This window comes from Amblyomma mixtum, chromosome 4 (genome assembly GCF_055824585.1).
Source record: "Amblyomma mixtum isolate Tamu chromosome 4, ASM5582458v1, whole genome shotgun sequence".
NCBI classification, from domain to species: domain Eukaryota; kingdom Metazoa; phylum Arthropoda; class Arachnida; order Ixodida; family Ixodidae; genus Amblyomma; species Amblyomma mixtum.
Genome location: NC_143015.1, coordinates 94,590,138 through 94,609,513, shown reverse-complemented (window position 1 = coordinate 94,609,513; position 19,376 = coordinate 94,590,138). Strand labels below are relative to the sequence as shown.

General features: G+C 47.4%; 2 protein-coding genes across 8 annotated transcripts in view; both read right to left on the bottom strand.

The window, feature by feature from the left end:
- LOC149347461 (uncharacterized) overlaps positions 1 to 19,376 on the bottom strand; it is a 283,383-nt gene that overhangs the window by 194,312 nt on the left and 69,695 nt on the right. The gene's annotated exons all lie outside the window — the stretch shown is intronic.
- Positions 1 to 19,376, bottom strand: part of LOC149347464 (uncharacterized) — a 29,535-nt gene that overhangs the window by 9,618 nt on the left and 541 nt on the right. The window contains exons 3-6 of the mRNA XM_089587142.1: positions 12,583 to 12,710; positions 8,037 to 8,141; positions 5,193 to 5,303; positions 3,585 to 3,688 (exon numbers count right to left, since the gene is read on the bottom strand). Coding sequence (XP_089443268.1) covers positions 3,585 to 3,688; positions 5,193 to 5,303; positions 8,037 to 8,141; positions 12,583 to 12,641 — 379 coding nt within the window. The 5' untranslated portion in view covers positions 12,642 to 12,710. The remainder of the gene's footprint in view (positions 1 to 3,584; positions 3,689 to 5,192; positions 5,304 to 8,036; positions 8,142 to 12,582; positions 12,711 to 19,376) is intronic.

Below are 19,376 nucleotides of genomic sequence, written 5' to 3'. Positions count from 1 at the left end.
ACCTTTTCGATAGATTGAGGCAAAGAAATCGAGCAACACATGTATGCGCTATCACAGAATTTTTTTTTTATTTTTCACACGTATTCCTTTAACAAAGACTCCACTAACAGTTCTTGACAGTCATGAAGGAAGCTTTGTGGTCGGAGAAATAGACTGATATATGTTCGACTTGGTACACCAATGCTTGGTTCTCAAAGACGAGATCTATACAAGTGCCTCGCGAGGTTGTCACAGCCGTGGGACGCGTTACGAGCGAGAGGAACGGGATGTTCTCCCGCATAAGTGTTAGGAAATTGCTGTTTGTCTTTATGTCAACATTAAAGTCCCCCACTACTAACATCGGTGTGGATCGATGGACGGTTAATGCGAGTTGCAGGAAGTGCACGACGTCTTTCGTGAGTGCGGTAGGGGCGAAGTAGGCAGCTACTACCAGCAAGCCGTTGGGCAACTTTGCGGCGCACAGTTCGCCAACTTCATGTGACGTGCCAAACATTTCGACTGGTATTGCAGAGAGACCTGTGCGCAAGTAGATAGCGACTCCCGCCGCTCTGTTGTGGTCTCTGCGAGCACCACAGCAGTATAGGAAATCTATGATTTCGAGAGGCTCTTCGGGATCCATCCAGGTTTCAGCAAAGCAAAGTACAGAGGAATGGCGCAGAATGTGATCGTGGTGTACGTCATTGGCGTGTGCGGCAAGGGAGCGTACGTTAAGAATGTGGTTGTGAATGATGAATCAAGCGCTGCCAGCGAATGACGCGTCCATTGGCTGTCTGCGTGTGTTACTGATGTGTGGTTAACATGTTAAGCTTCGCCTGTAAGAGTGGAACGCGACAGCGTCTTGCAACGCTGCCAGGGAGTCCACAGAACGCCATCGCCAATTCGGCTGTACGCCTTGCTGGACGGTAAATTTATTTTTTGAGGAAAGGAAATGTATCTCTCTCGCATATCTGGGTGGACACCTGCACCTCGCCGTAAGGGAAAGGGGGAAGATGGGAGTGAACGAAGACGCCGTATTAGCTAGACGCGCCTTTGTTCATTCCAAACCATTCAGCTGGCATTACGGAGTGGCTAGCGTGCTCGTATCGCACTCCGGAGACCCTGGTTCGATTCCCCAACTCGACCAATTTCGTTCTCGGTTTTCTTGATTTATGCGGTCTAACTAGAAAGGTTAATTAGGCTATTTCTTATTTATATTATTGTATTTCTATCCATCGTGTTCTGTCATTAACCTGTCAATTGTTGGAACTGTCTAGGATGTTCGACACAACGTATATGAAACGAGCAACGTCTTACTGAGTGGGGAAGTGCGTGGTGGTGGAGGGAACGCGGCTTCGTACTTATCTGTTTTTCTCAGCAGCGTCTCCTTCAGAGGACGCTGTTGTCGCTGCGGCGCGCGTCTTTCTTTTCTTTTCTTCTGACCTCTTCATTCTCCTCTATATTAATTGATTAATTAAGCAATTAACTAAACTCAGTCCAACTTAGTTGCAGCATCACAATACGATCCCTTTGATTGGTTGCATGGTTACTAGCCAAAGTACAATTGGCCCCATTTGAAATTCGCGCACTGGACGTCACGAGCATTTCGACCAATTGAAAAGCGTGACATTGGGGGCGGAGCTGGTTACGAGGCCGACGCCGACGACGACGCGAAACCCAGGAACGGACGCCAAAGAGCTGCGCTCTAAGAAAGCGACAACACCACCTTGGTTTAAGTAACGGACGCCAAAAAAGAAGGACGGAATTCTGGGTTTTGATAGGCTTCATAGAAACGTTTCCACCTTTACTTGTTACAGACGGGACTGAGAGCGATAGAGCTTTGGTAAATAGTGAGTGAGGGCTATAAATATGACCCTTTTCTTTCATTCAACAGTTGGTAGTGTGCGCAACTGTTGTTTTTCTGTCTTTTATTTTCAGACATGTACCAACTCGCCCCACATCTCGTCACTCTGTAGTGCCGGAGCTATTCGATTTTTCGCCACTGATGAAAACTCACCAATTGCTTTTAGTTACGTGGTGTTTGCATGTGACGCCGAAGGATGACAAAAGTTGGCGATGTGCACGAAAGCTGAACACCGTCTTAATAATGATGATGATGAAATTTTATGGCCCAAGGGCGCAAGTGGAGTCAAAGACCTATTTCCCCAAAATTTCACCGTAATAAATCTCAGGACAAGGCAGGGGAATGCTTGTACCCTTTGTATTACCAAGGGGTACCAGGCGACACTGGGGATCGCACCCCGCACCTCCGAAATGCGACGCGGATGTGCAAACGACTAGGCCACCGTAGGGGGTCCTGAAATTTGTCTTCGGCGTGGCTCGAACACAGCAGCTCACGCAAATGACGACTGAACGCGAATTGGACCAAACTGAGCCCGACAATCTTTGCCGCACTCTCAGAAATAAAGCTAATGAAAAAGAGAAGGTGAACGTGTAAACGGGGTATTCCCAGATAGCACTCCAAGCTTCTCTTCAGGCAAGAAGTTAGGTCTAAACTGTCCAGTGACATGTACTTGAGACACTTCGTGTTTTATAGCTCAGCGTAGTAGCTAGGTCCGCAACCCTCACATCCACCACGACTTTCTGGTACGCTGCGAAGCTGTCCGCCGAGTAGCACCATAATTTCTCCTCCATCCAGCGCAACCGATGCTTTGCAGTGAACTCGCCGGCATCAGCAGTGGCGGTGGTCTAACAGCTTTCGAATAGTGTTCAGAAGTTTGTGTAATATATGGCTGCGAGAAATTCGTACGTGATTGCTTTTGCATGGGTAAGGAATGAAGTAGTTGATGTGAGTCTCCGCATTTCGCAACCAGTGGGTGAGGATACGGCCATTTTATTTGCTCAACACGCCGACTGGCTGTTATGCAGGCCTGAAATTCCGATGTATTTTCGCTAACCGTTCAGACCGCGCGACAGGACACATGCGAATGTAAGCGTCGTGGTGGCGATAACTGCGCAACCACGGTTGAAAACCGGCGCGTTAGGTACCAACAGCGCTACCCACCAGTCGCCACGTTCAATCAGAGGTGTACACCAGCAAGTTTAACAGTTTAACGAAGAAGGGTGATGCATGTCAGGTGTTCTATTTTCACAACGCTCGGTGATTCGATTTATGGGGCAAAACTACGTTAGAAGCACAACTTTCGTTTATGTATCGAGTTGCTGAAAATACGAAAATTACTTTTGTCCCTTAACCACAGATATTTCCGTGGAAGCCTAACCGAAAATATGCCCGCAGGATACCAATCGAAAAGCCGAAGTGATGCTGGAACCTTCAGTGTTTTGTGCTAAACGCCGTAAGCTTGGAGCAGTTCACAAAGAATAAAGAGGGGTAAAACCATGTTAATCTGTAGAAACAATGTCGCTGCCGTGATCCATTGTCTGAAAAGTTCGTTGAAAGGGTACAGCGTCACGGTAAGCAAGCAGCACGCAGATGGAACGAGGTAGTTTCGCCAGAACTGAGCAGGAACGGCACCCTCACGTGTCAGAATTGTTTACTCCATCCTCTTATTCGGAAATACAGAAATTTTATTCTCGATCCTCCTTGCACCCAATCGAAGGCTGCTGCAATACTAAAACATACTCACCAGCTGAATAGATATTGGAACTAGCGCGCTGTATGGGTACGGCTGCACCTGTCGCGGAAAAGCCATCAGAGCGCCTAAGACGAGAGTCATCAGATGGGCCGTGCCTGCGAAAAGACAAGCCGGAATTTCAGGATTATAGGCACCCCTACTGCAGTACTGCAGTAACACTGAGTCGCAAGTTCGCACGCTTTCACGCGTTGTCGAAATACGAAAGGACACCCATCTGAGTGCTTGTTTACATGTCGATATAGGGTGTTGCCGGATCCAAGTCTGCAGAGATGAGACACCCGCAGTTATGACACCAAAAACCAGGCACTGCGTTAACCACCTACCCGGTGCGGGGTTTTCGTCACCAGAACAAGATCTAGATCGCGCATAGCCCCCAACCTAGTCTGCGGAATTACCCCACTCCTGGTTTGTGTGAGCGGTCAGTACACCTCTCTCTACCGCGCACTGGTCTCTCTATAACACACTGGTCAATGTGATGTCACTCTGATTCCATACGATCTGGAATGTCTGTAAAAATAATAACCAAATGTGACTTTTTTCCCCTTAAACTCCAATCAGTGGCCTCTGTGTGGCTTAGACGCAATTATACTTTCACATAAACGCTCCTTCGCAGTGTTCCCTGGATGTTGCCGAAAACGGCGCTTTTTATCCTGAGGAGTACTGCACTTAATATCTCCTGAACTTCCCGCCAGCAAAACAATCCCGTAAAGGGCTACATTGGACATTATATGGCGATGGTGTCTCTCCTGTCCTCCGGTCGTGCATAAGAGAAACGACGGGCACAGCAGTAACCCCGTGTTTCCTACTTTCAATATACAAGACTTCAGTTTTTACTTCCTGGATGAACCACTTATTCAATACCACTTGTTGCAACAAGCTATTACGGCAGCCGGCGAAGACCGGGTGTCGCATCCTTTCTGAATGAAGTGGTCACTTCTCACGAGCACTTAATCGCACCATCCTCAACTGTGTATCATGAAATGAAATGAAATCTTTATTTGCCATCAAATACAGATGGGGGGATTATAGAAAAAAAGCTGTTTTTGGACAGCTTTACGGATCCACAATCCCTTATTTCAACAGAGTGGCGGCATCACATATCATATTCTTGATATCCAAACACATACATACATATTTAATATGATGCAGATAAGTATTCACAGTAAACGAAAACAGAAAACAACAGCAAGGTTAGATAACATTACATAGAAACCAAATACATCTGCTGGAGGTCCTTGTAGGTGCCGTGAAGAGGTCAGAACGGACCGAATTATAATAATTCAAAAGCGTTGGTATTGTGTACCTAAGGCACTGTTTCCCGTAACTTGAACGTGACATCGGTACTGACCAATCCTCGAAGTGTTTTGTAAGGTAACTTGGAGTTCTGTCCTGTAATTGGGATAGGTTACGTATATTGTTGATATTCCTGTGGATTTCCTGTTTATATAGATGACTTAAACGATATCTATAGAGATTGTGAGCTGGAATTACACGACAGTTACTAAAGAAAGTTAATGTGGAAGCAGTATAAGCATTATATGCAGCTCTCTGAACAACAAACTTGAAAATTCAGTCGGAGATCGCTCCCCTCTCACTCACACCAAGCCAACTCCAGATGCAGCAATAAGGCTGCGGCCGTGATGATCGGTGCAGACAAGCCGACATCCACAGCTCGATGTGCGTTGCCACATCCAAAACGCCAGGGGTGCCCTGCGAAGGTGTAGCATACAATCAGTTGCTTGGCGAAGCATCAATAACGTGCCAAATAGCACCATCTGTTTTTATTTAAACATTGTAGACGAGTTGCCTAGCGGTCCCTGGTTGGATTGTTTCCAACATATGCTCACGATAAGAAGAGAAACATCTAGTGATCACACGAATCTTCAAGGTCTCTAAATAAGTGCATGATCGAGGCTTTAAGTATAAAAAGACTCTTCACACAAGATGTGCGCGCTGAGACACAATATCTCACACGGAAAGTACGTTGGTACAATGTGCCCACAGAAGCCTTGAAGATCTGAAAAAAAAAACCTTTGAGTTTCAGCAATTTGTGGGGTTATTTTGAGTTCCGGGTGTGTTACAGTGAATGTATTAGGTGGTAGGGCACAGCCCTATCGGGTACAGCAAGATTGGCTGAAAATTCTGCGCCGCTAGCACAACACAAGAAAGAAACAATGAACACATGCGCGCACTACTAACTGTTTATTAGAAGTAAAAGAGTATATTTGAAACCCTTTATTCAGCATGCATATGTACGCTGTATCGCTCTCAGCCCGGTCAGTACCAAGTAATCTGCAAATGACAAGGCTTAACGTAAATTTCAGAATGCTTCCTGCACTTAAAGCTCCTAAAAAAACACTTGAAAAAAAAAATGTTTCAATGACAGTGTCTGACAATCACAGCAAAAGCAGTGTTATGCATCTGAAGGGAAAGCAGTCATCACCTTAAACGCAAAAGCTGAACAAAAAAAGTAAAATTTCGGTGGAATTTCTTTGGAGGAAAAATTCGAGGCCCGTGTACTGTACGATGTCAGTGCACGTTAAAGAACCCCAGGTGGTCGAAATTTCCGGAGCCCTCCACTACGGCGTCTCTCATAGCCTTAGTCGCTTTGGGACGTTAAACCCCATAAACCAAACCAAACCAAAGACATGGCAACAAATAGTAACATATGAAAAAATACTACCACACAGGTTCGCGCGTAGGAGCCCAAATAAGGAAGACTTATGATTGGTGGTACAGGCGTCTATAAAAACGTTCCCACTTGTTACAGCCTGGGCTGAGAGCGATGGAGAGCTTTTACATAGTGAGTGAGATTAAAAATGTGCTCCTTTGAATAATCGTTTGATAGTGTGTGCTTGTGCTGTCACTTTCGTTCTTGTGTTGGCGTCGTTACGGGGCAGTATTTTCAGTCATGCATCAAGTCGCCCCCCGCCCGTCAATCTGTAGACCAGGAACTATTTCATTTTTCACCGCTGATGAAAACCCGCCCATCGCTCTAGAGTTACGAGGCGTTTGCTGCCGACACCCACAGATGACACAAGCGGGCGATTTGGACGAAGACTGAAATTCGTCTTCATGACGGTGATGATAATTTTCTTGGTGCAAGGGAATCTGTGGCCAAAGGGCGCCACGGCACAATGTTTTACGTTTACTCAAGATGGGGCGAAAGACCTAATTCCCAAGCATTTCACCATAAAAAAGCTCTACACCAGGCAGGTAAAGCTTGTACTCATTGTATCACCGGTGAATACCCGGCGGCACTGGGTATCGAACCCGGCACCTCCCGCATCCGAAGCGCATGCTCAATCGACTAAGCCACTGGTGTAGTCTTTAAATTCCTCTTCGGCACGGGTCACAAATTCAGCGGCTCGCGCAAATGATTATTGAAGTGAATTGGCCAAACTGAGTCCGGCAACCTTCGCTGAATGGTCAGAAATAAATCTGGTACAAAATTAGGACGCCCACTTGAGACACTTCGTGTTTAATACTCCGCGTAGTAGGTAGCCTTGCACCCCTGACACCCTCTAAGGCTTCCTGACATGCTTCGAAGCTGTCTGCAGAGTAGCGTCACAATTTCTGCTCCACCCAACCCGGGCGCTGTGTGCTTGTGAGCCCACCAGCATGTCCTGTGATAGTGACGTAACAGCTTTCGAATCGCGCAATATAAAATGTGGCTCCGCGCAATCCGCACGCGCGTGCTTTTGTCTCCATAAGGAAAGTTAGTAGAAGTGCGTGTGCGCACTTCGAACTTGGTGGGTCTAGGAACGGTCATTTATTTTCCGAGTAGGCTGACTGCCTGCTACGCAGGCCTGAACGTCCAAATTATTGTCTCTAACCATTCATGCGGCACTGACAGGACATCTGCAAATGTGTGTGTCGTGGTCGTGAAATCCGCGCAACCGCGGTTTAAATTTGGCGCGTTAAATGCCAACAGCCCTAACCATTAGTCGCCATGTTCATCTAGAGGCGTAGGCCAACAAGTTTAACAGTTCAGCAAAAAGGTTCATGCACGTCAGGCGTATCATTTTTACAACGCTTGGTGCTTTGATTAATGGGTCAAAGCTGCGATAAGAGCAATAATTTCATTTATGTATCCTCGTGCTGAAAATACAAAAAAAAATTATTTTTCTGTCTTCCCCCCAAAAAATTTCCGTGAAGCCTAACCGAGAAGACGCCCAGAATGTGCCAATCGAAAGACCATATTCATGCTGCCATCTTCAGTGTTTTGTGCTAGACGCCGTAAGCTTGTAGCACTTCACAAAGAATGAAGACGGGTAAAAGCATGTTAATCTGTAGAAATAACGTCACTGCCCTGATCCAAAGCCTGGAAATTTCTTCCAAAGGAAACAGCGCCGCGCTGACCAAGAAGCGTGTAGAAGGAATTTCATTCTCAATTTTCCGCTGCAATCGGTACAAGCCTGCTGCTTACTTAAGACCACTCACCCGCAAACTGGATGTGGGACTGACGCGCCATCTGGGCAGCCGCCAATAGGCATCGCCCTAAAGCCATCACAGCGCCTGCGACTAGAACCGCCAAACTGGTGTTGCCTGCGAAAAGACAAGGTGGAGTTTTAGGATTACAGGCACCTCTACTGCAGTACTTCCGTAACATTTAATCGCAAGCTCCCACGCACTCACGCGTTTTCGAAATAAGAAAGGACACCCATCTCATTGCTTGTTTACCTGTTGATATACGGTGTCGCTGGATCCAGGAATGCAAAGGGGGCAGTTATGACATCAACCACCGGGGAACTGATTAACCACCTACAGGGCGTGGCGTTATCGTCACCAGAACAAGATCTAGACCGACATAGCAGCCAATGTGCTGGATGGGGAATCAGCGCACTCCAGATCCATATTTGTGTCGGCATGTCTCTCTCGACTCTATGTCCTCTCAATCTAAACAGGCTCTATCGCTGAGAGCGATAGAGGCTTGTTACAATGGTGAGTGAAGTTTATAAATGTGTGCCCTTTTCTTCCAATAAATAGCTGGTAGCGTGTGCATGTGTAATCTCTGTTTCTTGTTTGGTCATTGTTGCACTGCAGTATTTTCAGGCATGCACCAACTCGCCCCACATCCCGTCATTCTGTAGAGCAGGAACGATCTGATATTTTCACCGCGGATGTAAACTCAACCATCGCTGTTGGGTTACGTGGTGTTTGCTGCTGACTCCGAAAGACGACACAAGCGGGCAATGTGAACGAAAGCTGGACTCTGTCTTCATGATGATGATGACACATTTTTAAAGCGCAAGGACATCTGCGGTCGAAGAGTACCATGACACAAGGTTTTTTCCTTTAAACGAGATGGGGTGAAAGGCCCATTTGCCATGAACCTCACCCTAACAAAGCCGATCACCAGGCAAGGGAAAGCTTGTACCCATTCTATAACCTGTGGGTTCCCGGCAGCACTGGGGATAGCCCCCCGTTCCTCGCGCATCAGAGGCGGATGTTCAAACAACTACGCCACCGCTGCTGTCTTGAAATTTCACTTCCGCACGGCTCAAACACAGAGCCTAACGCAAATGATGACTGAACGCTAATTCGACCAAACTGAGCTCGACAATATTTGCTGAACGCTGAGAAATAAAGCTTGTACAAAACTTAGGTGAACGACTCCGATAGTGTATTCCCTGATAGCATTCCAAGCGTCTTTTCAGGTAAGTAGTTAGCTCTCGAGGGTCCAGTGACATGCACTTGAGAGACTCCGGGTTTAATAGCCCTGTGTAGTAGCTAGGCCTGCACTCTTCACATCCACTAAGGCTCTCTGACGCGCTGCGAGGAGCGCCACAATTTCTTCTCCATCCAACGCGGGTGCTGAGTTGCGGTGAAGCCGCCAGCATTTTTTATGCTGGTGGCGTAACAGCTTTTGAATTGTGTCCACGAGTCTGTGTAAGATATGGCTACGGGTAATTCGTACGTGAGTACTTTTGCTTAAATAAGGAATGAAACATTTGATTTGTATGTCCACATTCCGCAACTAGTGGGTAAGACAACGGCCATTTTACATGCGCAATAAGCTGACACCTTGCTACGCAGGCCTGAACTTCTGATGTATTTTCGCTAACCATTCAAGCTACGCAGACTGGACAAATGCGAATGTGAGCGCCGTGGTGGTCATAACCGTGTACCCCGGTTGAAAAGTGGCTCGTTCGATACCTACAGCAATATCCACTAGTCGCGACGTTCATCCCGAGGTGTACACCAGGAAGTTTAACAGTGTAACGAAAAAGGGCAATGAATGTCAGGTGTTCTATTTTCACGACGCTTGGTGCTTCAATTTGTGTATCAATGCTGCATTGGGAACAAGGCTTTCATTTATGTACCCCTTGCTGAAAATACAAAAATTAAGTTTCCCTCTTCCCGGCAGACATTTACTTGGAAGACTAACCGAAAATACGCCTCAGAATGTACCAGTCGAAAGGCCGAAGTCATGCTGGAACATTCAGTGCATTATACTAGGCGCAGTAAGCTTCTAGCACTTCAGAAATAATGAGATTGGGAGAGAAGAAAATTAATCTGCTAAAATAACGTCACTGCCCTCTATCCATTGTCTGAAAATTTCGTTCAAAGGGAACAGAGTCACGATAAGAAGAAGAGTGCAGATGGAAGAAGTGAGGGTTGCCAGAACTGAGCTAGAATGGTGCCCTTGTATTTCACAAATATTTACACCAGCCACTTATTCAGAAGTGGAGAATTATGATTCACGATGCTCCCTGCGACCAGAGAATGGCTACTGCTATACTAAAAACTACTCACCCGCTGACTGGATTGTGGAACTGGCGCGCCGTCTGGGCACATGGCTGTACCTTTCGCCTGAAAGCCATCACAGCGCTTACGACGCGACCCGCCAAACGGATGCCGTCTGCGAGAAGACAAGACGGAGTTTGATGATTACAGGCACCTCTGCTGCAGTACTGCAATCACACTGAATCGTAAATCAGCACGCATTCACGCGCATTCGAAATGAGAAAGGACACCCCTCTCAATGCTTGTTTACGTGTCGATATGCGGCGTCGTTGAATCCAAGTCTGCAGAGATGATGCGCCGGCAGTTATGACTCCAATTACCAGGAAAAAGGTTAACTACTTATCCGGTGCGGAGTTTTCTTCAGCAGAACAAGATACGGCGTCGCTGGATGCAAGTCTGCAGACATGCTGCTCCCGCATTTATGACATCAACTACCGGGAAACAGGTTAACTACCTAACCGGTGCGGAGTTTTCGTGACCAGAACAAGATCTAGATCGCGCATAGCACCCAACCTACCGGCTGGGGATACCCCGCACCAGATTCATGTGAGCGGTCAGCATACCTCTGTACAACGGACTAGTTTCTCTAAAACGCACTGGTGAGTGTGATGTACATTAAAGCTCAACTGCATAAGAATCCCAAAAGAAATGTTGCGACCATAATGATCAATGCACATTTGCTCAAAGGTCAGGGAAGCGAGCGATGGGACCGCTATGATAGATGTGGAATGACGAAATCATATTGATATGCAGCATGACCACCTCTTTCCCAGAAAAATATACACGCTTGTGAATGCCGCTCCGCCCACCACACTGCGTTGCACACAGAGCGGTGCAAAGGCAAAGTAGAGGTTACAAAAGAGAGGAGAACACGGACGGAGTCTCTATGTTCAGAAGCATATTCCAAATGCAAAATGCTCAAAGCTTCTTGCGAACTCCGCAACACGACCACTCATATGTTGTTCTAAGAAAGCGCGAAGAAAGCTCCAACTACCGTTTGTTGATAACACGACAGTTCTAAGTAGGATCACAAGTGGAAACTCGGTAAGAATGACCTCATCTTATGCTTAACTTTGGCATGTTATCTCGAATGCTAAAACATTTGGTTTGATCAGATCAGAAGCATTTGAGGTCAAAACGAACAGCGGAACCTTCCTCATTTCCAAGTTGGTTTGGTTCGGTTTATGGGCGTTTAACGTCCCTAAGCGACTCAGGCTAGAGGGACGCCGAAGTGAAGGGCTCCGGATATTTCGACCACCTGGTGTTCTTTAACGTGAATCAACATCGGACACCACACGGACCTTTAGAATTTCGTCTCCATCGAAATTTCCACCGCCGCGGCTGCGATAGAACCCGCGTGCCATAGCCACTCCGCCACCGCGGACTGGTTTCCTGTTTTCATCACGTGGCCGCCAACAGTGGAGGCAAAGGGAAACAATGCTACGAGCAATTTCATTTTATATGGTTAGCGGAGAACAGCACAAGAGAATGCAAAGAATACACAGAATTTGATCAAAACAAAGTGGACCAGTTTCACTCTTTTTGCTGCTGTGCATGCAATTGAGGGGGAATAAATCTGGAGGTTCACTTGCCGCTGTCCTGATCATATTTACTAATAACGCACAGTTCAGTTTCAGTTACGCATCAGGAAGGCTGTTGTATATTCGGAAATGTTAAGTTCTAATGCTATCCAGAAGACAGGCTCATGCCAGCCTCCCGTCACCGAATGCTTTTTATTATGTGTCAGTGCTTGTGAAGTGCTAATTACTTACTCCATGCATGTAATGTTGGAAACTATATCTTCCGAAGCCCAAGAATGAGTAAAATACAATGGTATACTGGTATATAAAAATCGCGTATCTAAAAAATCTTTATTGCGGAAAGTCAGACACATGGATCACTAATACAAAAATAAGTCTTGTATTTTTATATGAAAAGCGCTTCCACTATTTCCAGTGTAGTTCGATCTCGGTGACCCAACAGACCGCTCGTTCTCGAAAGTAACGGAGAGCGTTCTTTTTCCCCTTTGTGTTGCTGTAGTTTCAACAATGTGCTACCTAACTGCTTGAGGCATCACTCCTTGTGTGTCTTAACAACCCGTCTAGTGGCGAGTGAACGCTTTGTTCCGCCCTTTGTATCTGTCTGTAGCGCTTGCGTTAGTCACAATTTATGTTTACCATCTTGCTAAGTTATCTGCCCTGACGAAAATGGCTGATCCTAGCGTTCTTTCTTGCCTCACCGCCTGCATCGGTGATGAAGTGCGACCACACCACGACTTGGTGGATGACGACTGTTCATCGCACGCTGTTCCCATCGGCAACTTGCTCGCGCAGTGGATTCTCGCCGATTCCAGCCTGGCCCGGCTGTCTGCACAAAGAGCGAGTTTGCCGCAACAATTCCTGTAGTACGCTGCTCAGCCGATCGGCCCTTGTGCGCATAAACACATGCGAACTGTAATGTCTTGTAAGCAGAGAAGCTGCGCGCGGTTGTGTCCGTCGTCATATCACGCGACACTTTACACACATAGAATTAATTGCGGGCGCTGTGTGCTACATTGCGAACATCGTTGAAGACATGAATGCAAAGTGCACGCAGGGTACCACTTTTCTAGCTCTTTAAGCACTTATATGAACATGAAGGAGCAGCATGTTCAGTATTACTTTCACGGCAATTATTTTCTTTGTTATAGCTTAATACGATCGCAGCTGTTTGCAGGAGCACCCAACAAGGAGATAGGCTGTTTAATTTCAGCATACCTTAGGCATTACGCTGTCACTGTGCTTTTGTTTAAATGGGCGCCTCCAAACTGCCACACACGACGCCAATATGAGAGCGACACTGAACGCGAGTTCACCACTTTTTGTTGGGACAAAATGATCCTTGAAGAAGACATTCGAAGATATGGCGCCATCAATATTACCTCTTTAGTTCGGCGACTCCAGTTATGGGCTATTTTTCTAGATCGTAAACGTTTTCAATGCATATATTCCTCGGTAATATATAAATTGAACAATGGTCGCGGTAAAAATGGCCAAGGGCCAATTTGGTCGATATGCTTTTCTGGACTGCGGCAATGTGGTAGCTTTAGTACAGAACACCAGCAAAATGCAGTGGGAAATTGCCCATTTTTTGGAGGTTCATGCTTTACACTCGTACCGTGATCATTGAGCGGGCATTACCGTCAGTCGTATTGCGTCATTGGCTGCGAAAATTGCGCTCTCTAGAGCTCCTGCTCCGTTAAGTATTGACTGAGTACAGGTATCACTTAGCAGTACGTGCGGCGTGGAAAGTCGCAGAGCGGACACGGCATCACGCGTTTGATCATGCAGCACCACAATATTTCAATCATAAATACTTCAAGGACAATGCATACTGACTTCCCAAACACTGGTTGAACTTGTTCTTAACTGCCAGTCAGTATGCAAAGAATACCTATAAAAGTCTCTAGATTTCAAAAATTTTTGTTTCTCTTTCTTCACAATTTCTTGCCCTTTTACTTGCCAACGCTCAAAAACAGCAATATATAAAAAGCAATGTCTTATTTCTCTTCAAAATACACCCTTGTTCAAAGTTTCTATTTTCGTATGTTGTGTAATTAATGGGCAAGAATTTAAAACTATATTCTCAGCTTCTCTGAGAAAATAGGAATTATTACAGGAAAACGGGCGTATATTGAGCCTTGCCGGAGCCGAGTGTTGTTGAAGACCACTCTCATGACTCGAGGAAGAAGAAGAGGAGGTTCCGCTCCGGCCACCTTTCGGTACTGTCACCGCTTCTCGGCTTTTTTTCATGCGCAACAAACGCTCAAGAGCTCACTCTTATGTCCAACGTTTCCTTAAGGTGAGCGCTTTCCAACCGCTAAAGACATTACTAGATGCAGTCCTCTCTTCTGACCGCACCGACGTCGTAAAGTTCGCTCCCGCCGCGCTGGGCCTCGCCTCGCTTGAGGCTAGGCCTATCACCGGCAGCGCACCTACCCCAATAGCCATGGAGGTGCAAGCGCAGGGCGACAACCTCGACCCTGAAACGTCCCGACCCAGTGAGTGGACCGCAGTGCTCCGCGCATACCAGGTTCGAGAACCAAGCCCGAATACCCTGGTTGGACCCACACAAACAGCCGTGTCCGCCTTCGGTGCTCAGGCCGAGACTGCCCCTGCGCCCTTTAAGCCGACGTACCGGGCTCAACAGCAACAGCTGCGCGTGTCGCACGCAGTCTCGCAACGAAGTAAACACCTTGCTTCACTCCCACCCGGCACTATACGGGTAGTTTTTCGACCGAGAGGCGGGCTCGCTTTGAACGGAGCCATGGCGCAGCCCCTTATGCAAGCCCTGCAAGTCACTGCCGAAGGCCGAGACCTAGGGGACTTTCACCTCCGGATCCATCCTACGAATAACACATTCACCGTCGCTACCCACCAGGAGACAACCGCCCTACACCTCGTCCAACTCAAGGAAGTGGTACTCCAAGGGACCAGTTACCCTGTCGCCGCCTACATCGCACCGCCGCCCGCAGCTGTACGTGGAGTCATCTCGCAGGCCTACTGGGCGGAAACCACGGAGCAGATGCTACGAGACCTCCAGACCCGCAACCCGGACGCTGATATTATCGCAGCACGCAGAATGGGGAGCACGCTCTCCATATTAATCACTTTTGTGCATGGACCAGTCCCTCATACCATACGCTACATGAGTGTGGTTTATAGATGCACGGCGTACAAGGGCATTCCAGATGCGTGCACCAACTGTCGCCGACCGGGCCACAGATATGACGTCTGCCCCCACCCCAAGACTGGTCTCTGCACGCGGTGCGGGGACAAGCATGACCCGCAAGCTGTTCCTTCCTGCATCCCGATCTGCATTCTGTGTGGGGGCGAGCACCTCACGGGTACCGGCTCATGCAAGGAAAGACAACTCCGAAACAACGCAGCCCGCCGCCACAGAAAACAAAGCCCTTTAGCAAGTAGGACTTACCCCCGCTGCAAACGACCCTTCCCACTACCTCTACGTGGGCCTCCAAGGCCGCCAGGACTCATACGCTGACCTCCGAGGACCACGAAGTGACTGCTCTGCGGGAAGAGGTAAGGCAGCTCAAGGCAGCCATCTCTACCTCCACCACCGCTCTACCCCCAAATCCTCCACCCCAATTCTCTCCACTCACCTCGCCACCTGTCGAAACTCCTTCGAAAAAGAGGAGGCCTGATGGGAAGCCAGCACAACCCATAGACTTGGAAGCAAAATTTCAGGACTTCGCCAAAAACTTAGAAGCTAGGCTCGCAGAGCGAATTACTGCACAGGTAACTGCACAGTGCCAAATTTTGATTGAAACTACCATTACCCGTTTAATGGATACTGTCATAACTAGCATCATGGCCAAGGTAGAGGAGCGTTTACATCAACTTGTTCCTAGCCTCTCACAGGCCTCTCCTTCCACAGTGCCACCCTCCACACCCCTCCTTCGCCCTCTACGCTACAGCATGGCTCCTCCGACGGACCATAATTCTTTACACATTATTCAATGGAACTGCAGGGGCTTTCGGCGCAAGCGCGATCCTCTGCTGCAAATTATCGCTACTTCCTCATCCCCACCAGACATCATCGCAATTCAGGACGCAAACGTTTGCAAACAACTTCCCGGATACGCTCTTATCCCCTCGGACTCTACTGATCTTCCTCGGGCGGTCACATACGTCTGCAACTCTTTGCATTACATGGAACACACAGTTACCACAACCATCGCTCACAGGTTCATCGAAAGTTTACCTCCAACCCCTGCACAATCTCCCTTGCTCGTTCTTAACTGGTATCTTCTACCACGACAGCCAGTTAATCTACTCCCTCCACTCCTCAAATCCGTGGCGCAATTGGCTGGATCAAATCCCCTACTAATTGCCGGTGACTTCAACTGCGCACACGTGGACTGGGGCTATCGGCGCACAAACCACAGAGGCAAAGTTCTCTGCAATGAAATGATGATCCTCCACTTGTCCATCTATAATGATTTCAGCCTGCCTACGCGGGTTGGTAACAGTGTTACTACAGATACCAGCCCAGATCTCACGCTTAGAATAAATGTGGCCCACCTGCAGTGGGAAAGAACGCAAACCACACTAGGCAGCGACCATCATTTAATTCGCATAACACTAAGCTATCGCCGCCCTCAGCACAAATTTACCGTTAGACAAAGTAATTGGGACCAGTTACGAAAATTTCGCCAGGAACACGTACAGTCAACACAGGTACCCTTCGACCTAGACACCTGGACTACCCAGTTACAGGAGGACATTCGCCAACATACCCGAACGCTAGACACTACCCCAGACACCCCCGTAATTGACAGTAAGCTCGCGCACCTCCTTCAAGCTCAAGAACGCATAACACACAGATGGAAAACTCAAAAACATAATAGGAAACTAAAACTCAAACTCGCACAGCTTCAGAGTTAAATAGAACACCACAGTGCCACTCTTTGCAAAGCTAACTGGAATCAGATTTGTGACAGTCTCCGCGGCAATCTCTCCACAACCCGTGCCTGGCACCTCTTACGCCACATGCTAGACCCCACGCAATCTAAACACGCCTTAGCATTCGCCGCCTTACTCATAACCACAAGCAGGACACGAACGCCTATCTCGAGCAGGTGAAATCAACATATACCACCCCAGGTGACCCTTGCAAGCACCCCGAGTACATGGGTCCACCTCAACCCCAGCTTGACGCCCCTATTACAGAGGCGATATTTCGGACAGCCCTTTTGAAATTGCGCAATACTGCACCCGGGGAAGATCAAATTACCAATGCTGCGATCCGAAACCTTGACGATGCCTCCATATCTAATCTAGTCACCCACTTCAACGAGTGCTGGAAGTCAGGTACCCTCCCAGCCACCTGGAAGCATGGAAAAATCATATTTATTCCTAAACCCCACAAACCCATCAACATAGAGAATATCCGACAATTTCTCTGACATCTTCTCTCGGCAAGGCCTTCGAACACATAATTCTTGCCCGACTAACCACGTACATGGAAGACAACCACCTTTTTCCGCACAGCATGATGGGCTTTCGTGCGCACCTATCTGCACAGGATGCCCTACTACAAATTACACATGACGTGCTTGATGACACGATCCCTCACCTCACTAAAGCTATTCTGGCGGTAGACCTCACAAAGGCATTTGACAGGATTCGACACGATGCCATTTTGCGAGAACTGCAGGCACTACAGGTAGGCTCAAATACCTACAACTACGTTCTCGCCTTTCTCTCGGGCCGCACTGCCTCTCTGCACATAGCAGAGCTGAGCACACCACCTTATACACTCGGCGAACTTGTAACCCCCCAAGGCGCGGTCCTCTCCCCTCTTCTCTTTAATATTGCTCTCATCCCCGTGCTTTGCAGACGATTGTGTTCTGTAAAAATTATAACATGTAATGCTGACCGTGATGTCCTTCAAAACTACCTTGACACTGTTCATAAGTGGTGCGAAAAATGGAAAATGAATCTAAACTTGGACAAAACAGTGTGCATGGCGTTTTCGAGGAAACGCACGAAGCTAGTACCCACATATACCATAAATAATGCAAATCTGAAAATAGTTGAAGAATTTAAGTATTTAGGTGTATATTTCACGTCATCACTCTGCTGGCATCGGCACGTTGGTTATATAGTTGGAAAGGCCTGCAAATCCTTAGGATTTCTCCGCCGAAACACTCGTTCCTTCCCGCAAGCTACCAATGAACTCCTTTACAAAACTTATGTGCGGTCAGTGTTGGAGTATGCTAGCACAGTATGGGATCCTCCTACCACAGGTGACAAAGAAAGACTTCAGAAAGTTCAGTCCTTGGCGTCTCGATACGTACTTGGTAAGTCATGTGAACGCAACTTCAGTGCAACAATAGCAAAAAAGTCCTTGTTTGGTAATCGCTAGAACAGCGGAGAACTAAGCAGAGGCTCAAACTCTTCCATAACATATACTACTCCCACATTGGCATTCCACGCGAAACATACATCTTCATACCACATTACGTATCCGCACGCCTTGACCATGATCAAAAAGTACGTGAATACAAGTGCAGGACGGCAGCATACAGCGACTCTTTTTTTCCGAAAACCATTCGTCAATGGAACCGTTTGCCGGCCGTTGTTACTTCCATCTCATCAAATGCATCCTTTTATACCGCTTTGAACAGCGTCACGTCATTTCATAGCTAGACGGTGAGTCGTTATCTGTGCGCTGCTTCTTCGTTTCGTGCGTTCCACTGTGTATACCTGTGTCTTCCTGTCAATGCGCAGTATACCTGCGTGAAATATACGTTTGAAGGTGTTTTTTTTTATGTCTACTGCGTTGGTGCTTTCTCCTAAAATGCACGTTTATTGGGTGAACAACACAGTTGACTTTCTTGTACCCAAATTCTGTACAGAGATGCGCATTGCGTCAATTTTGTTATTTGCTTACTTTGTGATTGCTTGGGCTGCTGTTTCTCTTTTTTTGTATTTACCTGCATTTATGTGCTGTGTTGCTGTATCAACCCCCCCACTGTAATGCCAAATGGCGCTGTGGGTAAAAGATAAATAAACTCGCTCTCATCCCACACCTAAGGCATACCTTGTACGCTGATGATATTACCGCATGGACCACTCATGGATCTGATGGAGAAATTGAGGAAACTCTTCAATTAGCAGCTGACACCATCTCTGCTCATGCGTCATCTATTGGGCTCGAATGCTCGACCTCTAAATCCGCACTTCTCCTCATAAGACCCGAAATCTGCAGCTAACTCGCCCATTCAAATCGCTTTACAAGGAACCCCTATCCCCGTCACCCCCACCCTCCGTATCCTTGGCCTTTACCTGCAGGATTCAGGACGCAACGATCATACCCTTAAAACACTCAAGGCCTCCACGCAATCTGTGTTGCAACTTGTACGCCGCGTATCCTCCCTGTACAAAGGTTTAGACGAAGCGTACAGCATGAAAGTAGTGCATGCTTTTACACTTAGCCGCATTTTATACGCCACCCCACATCTTAAGCTCA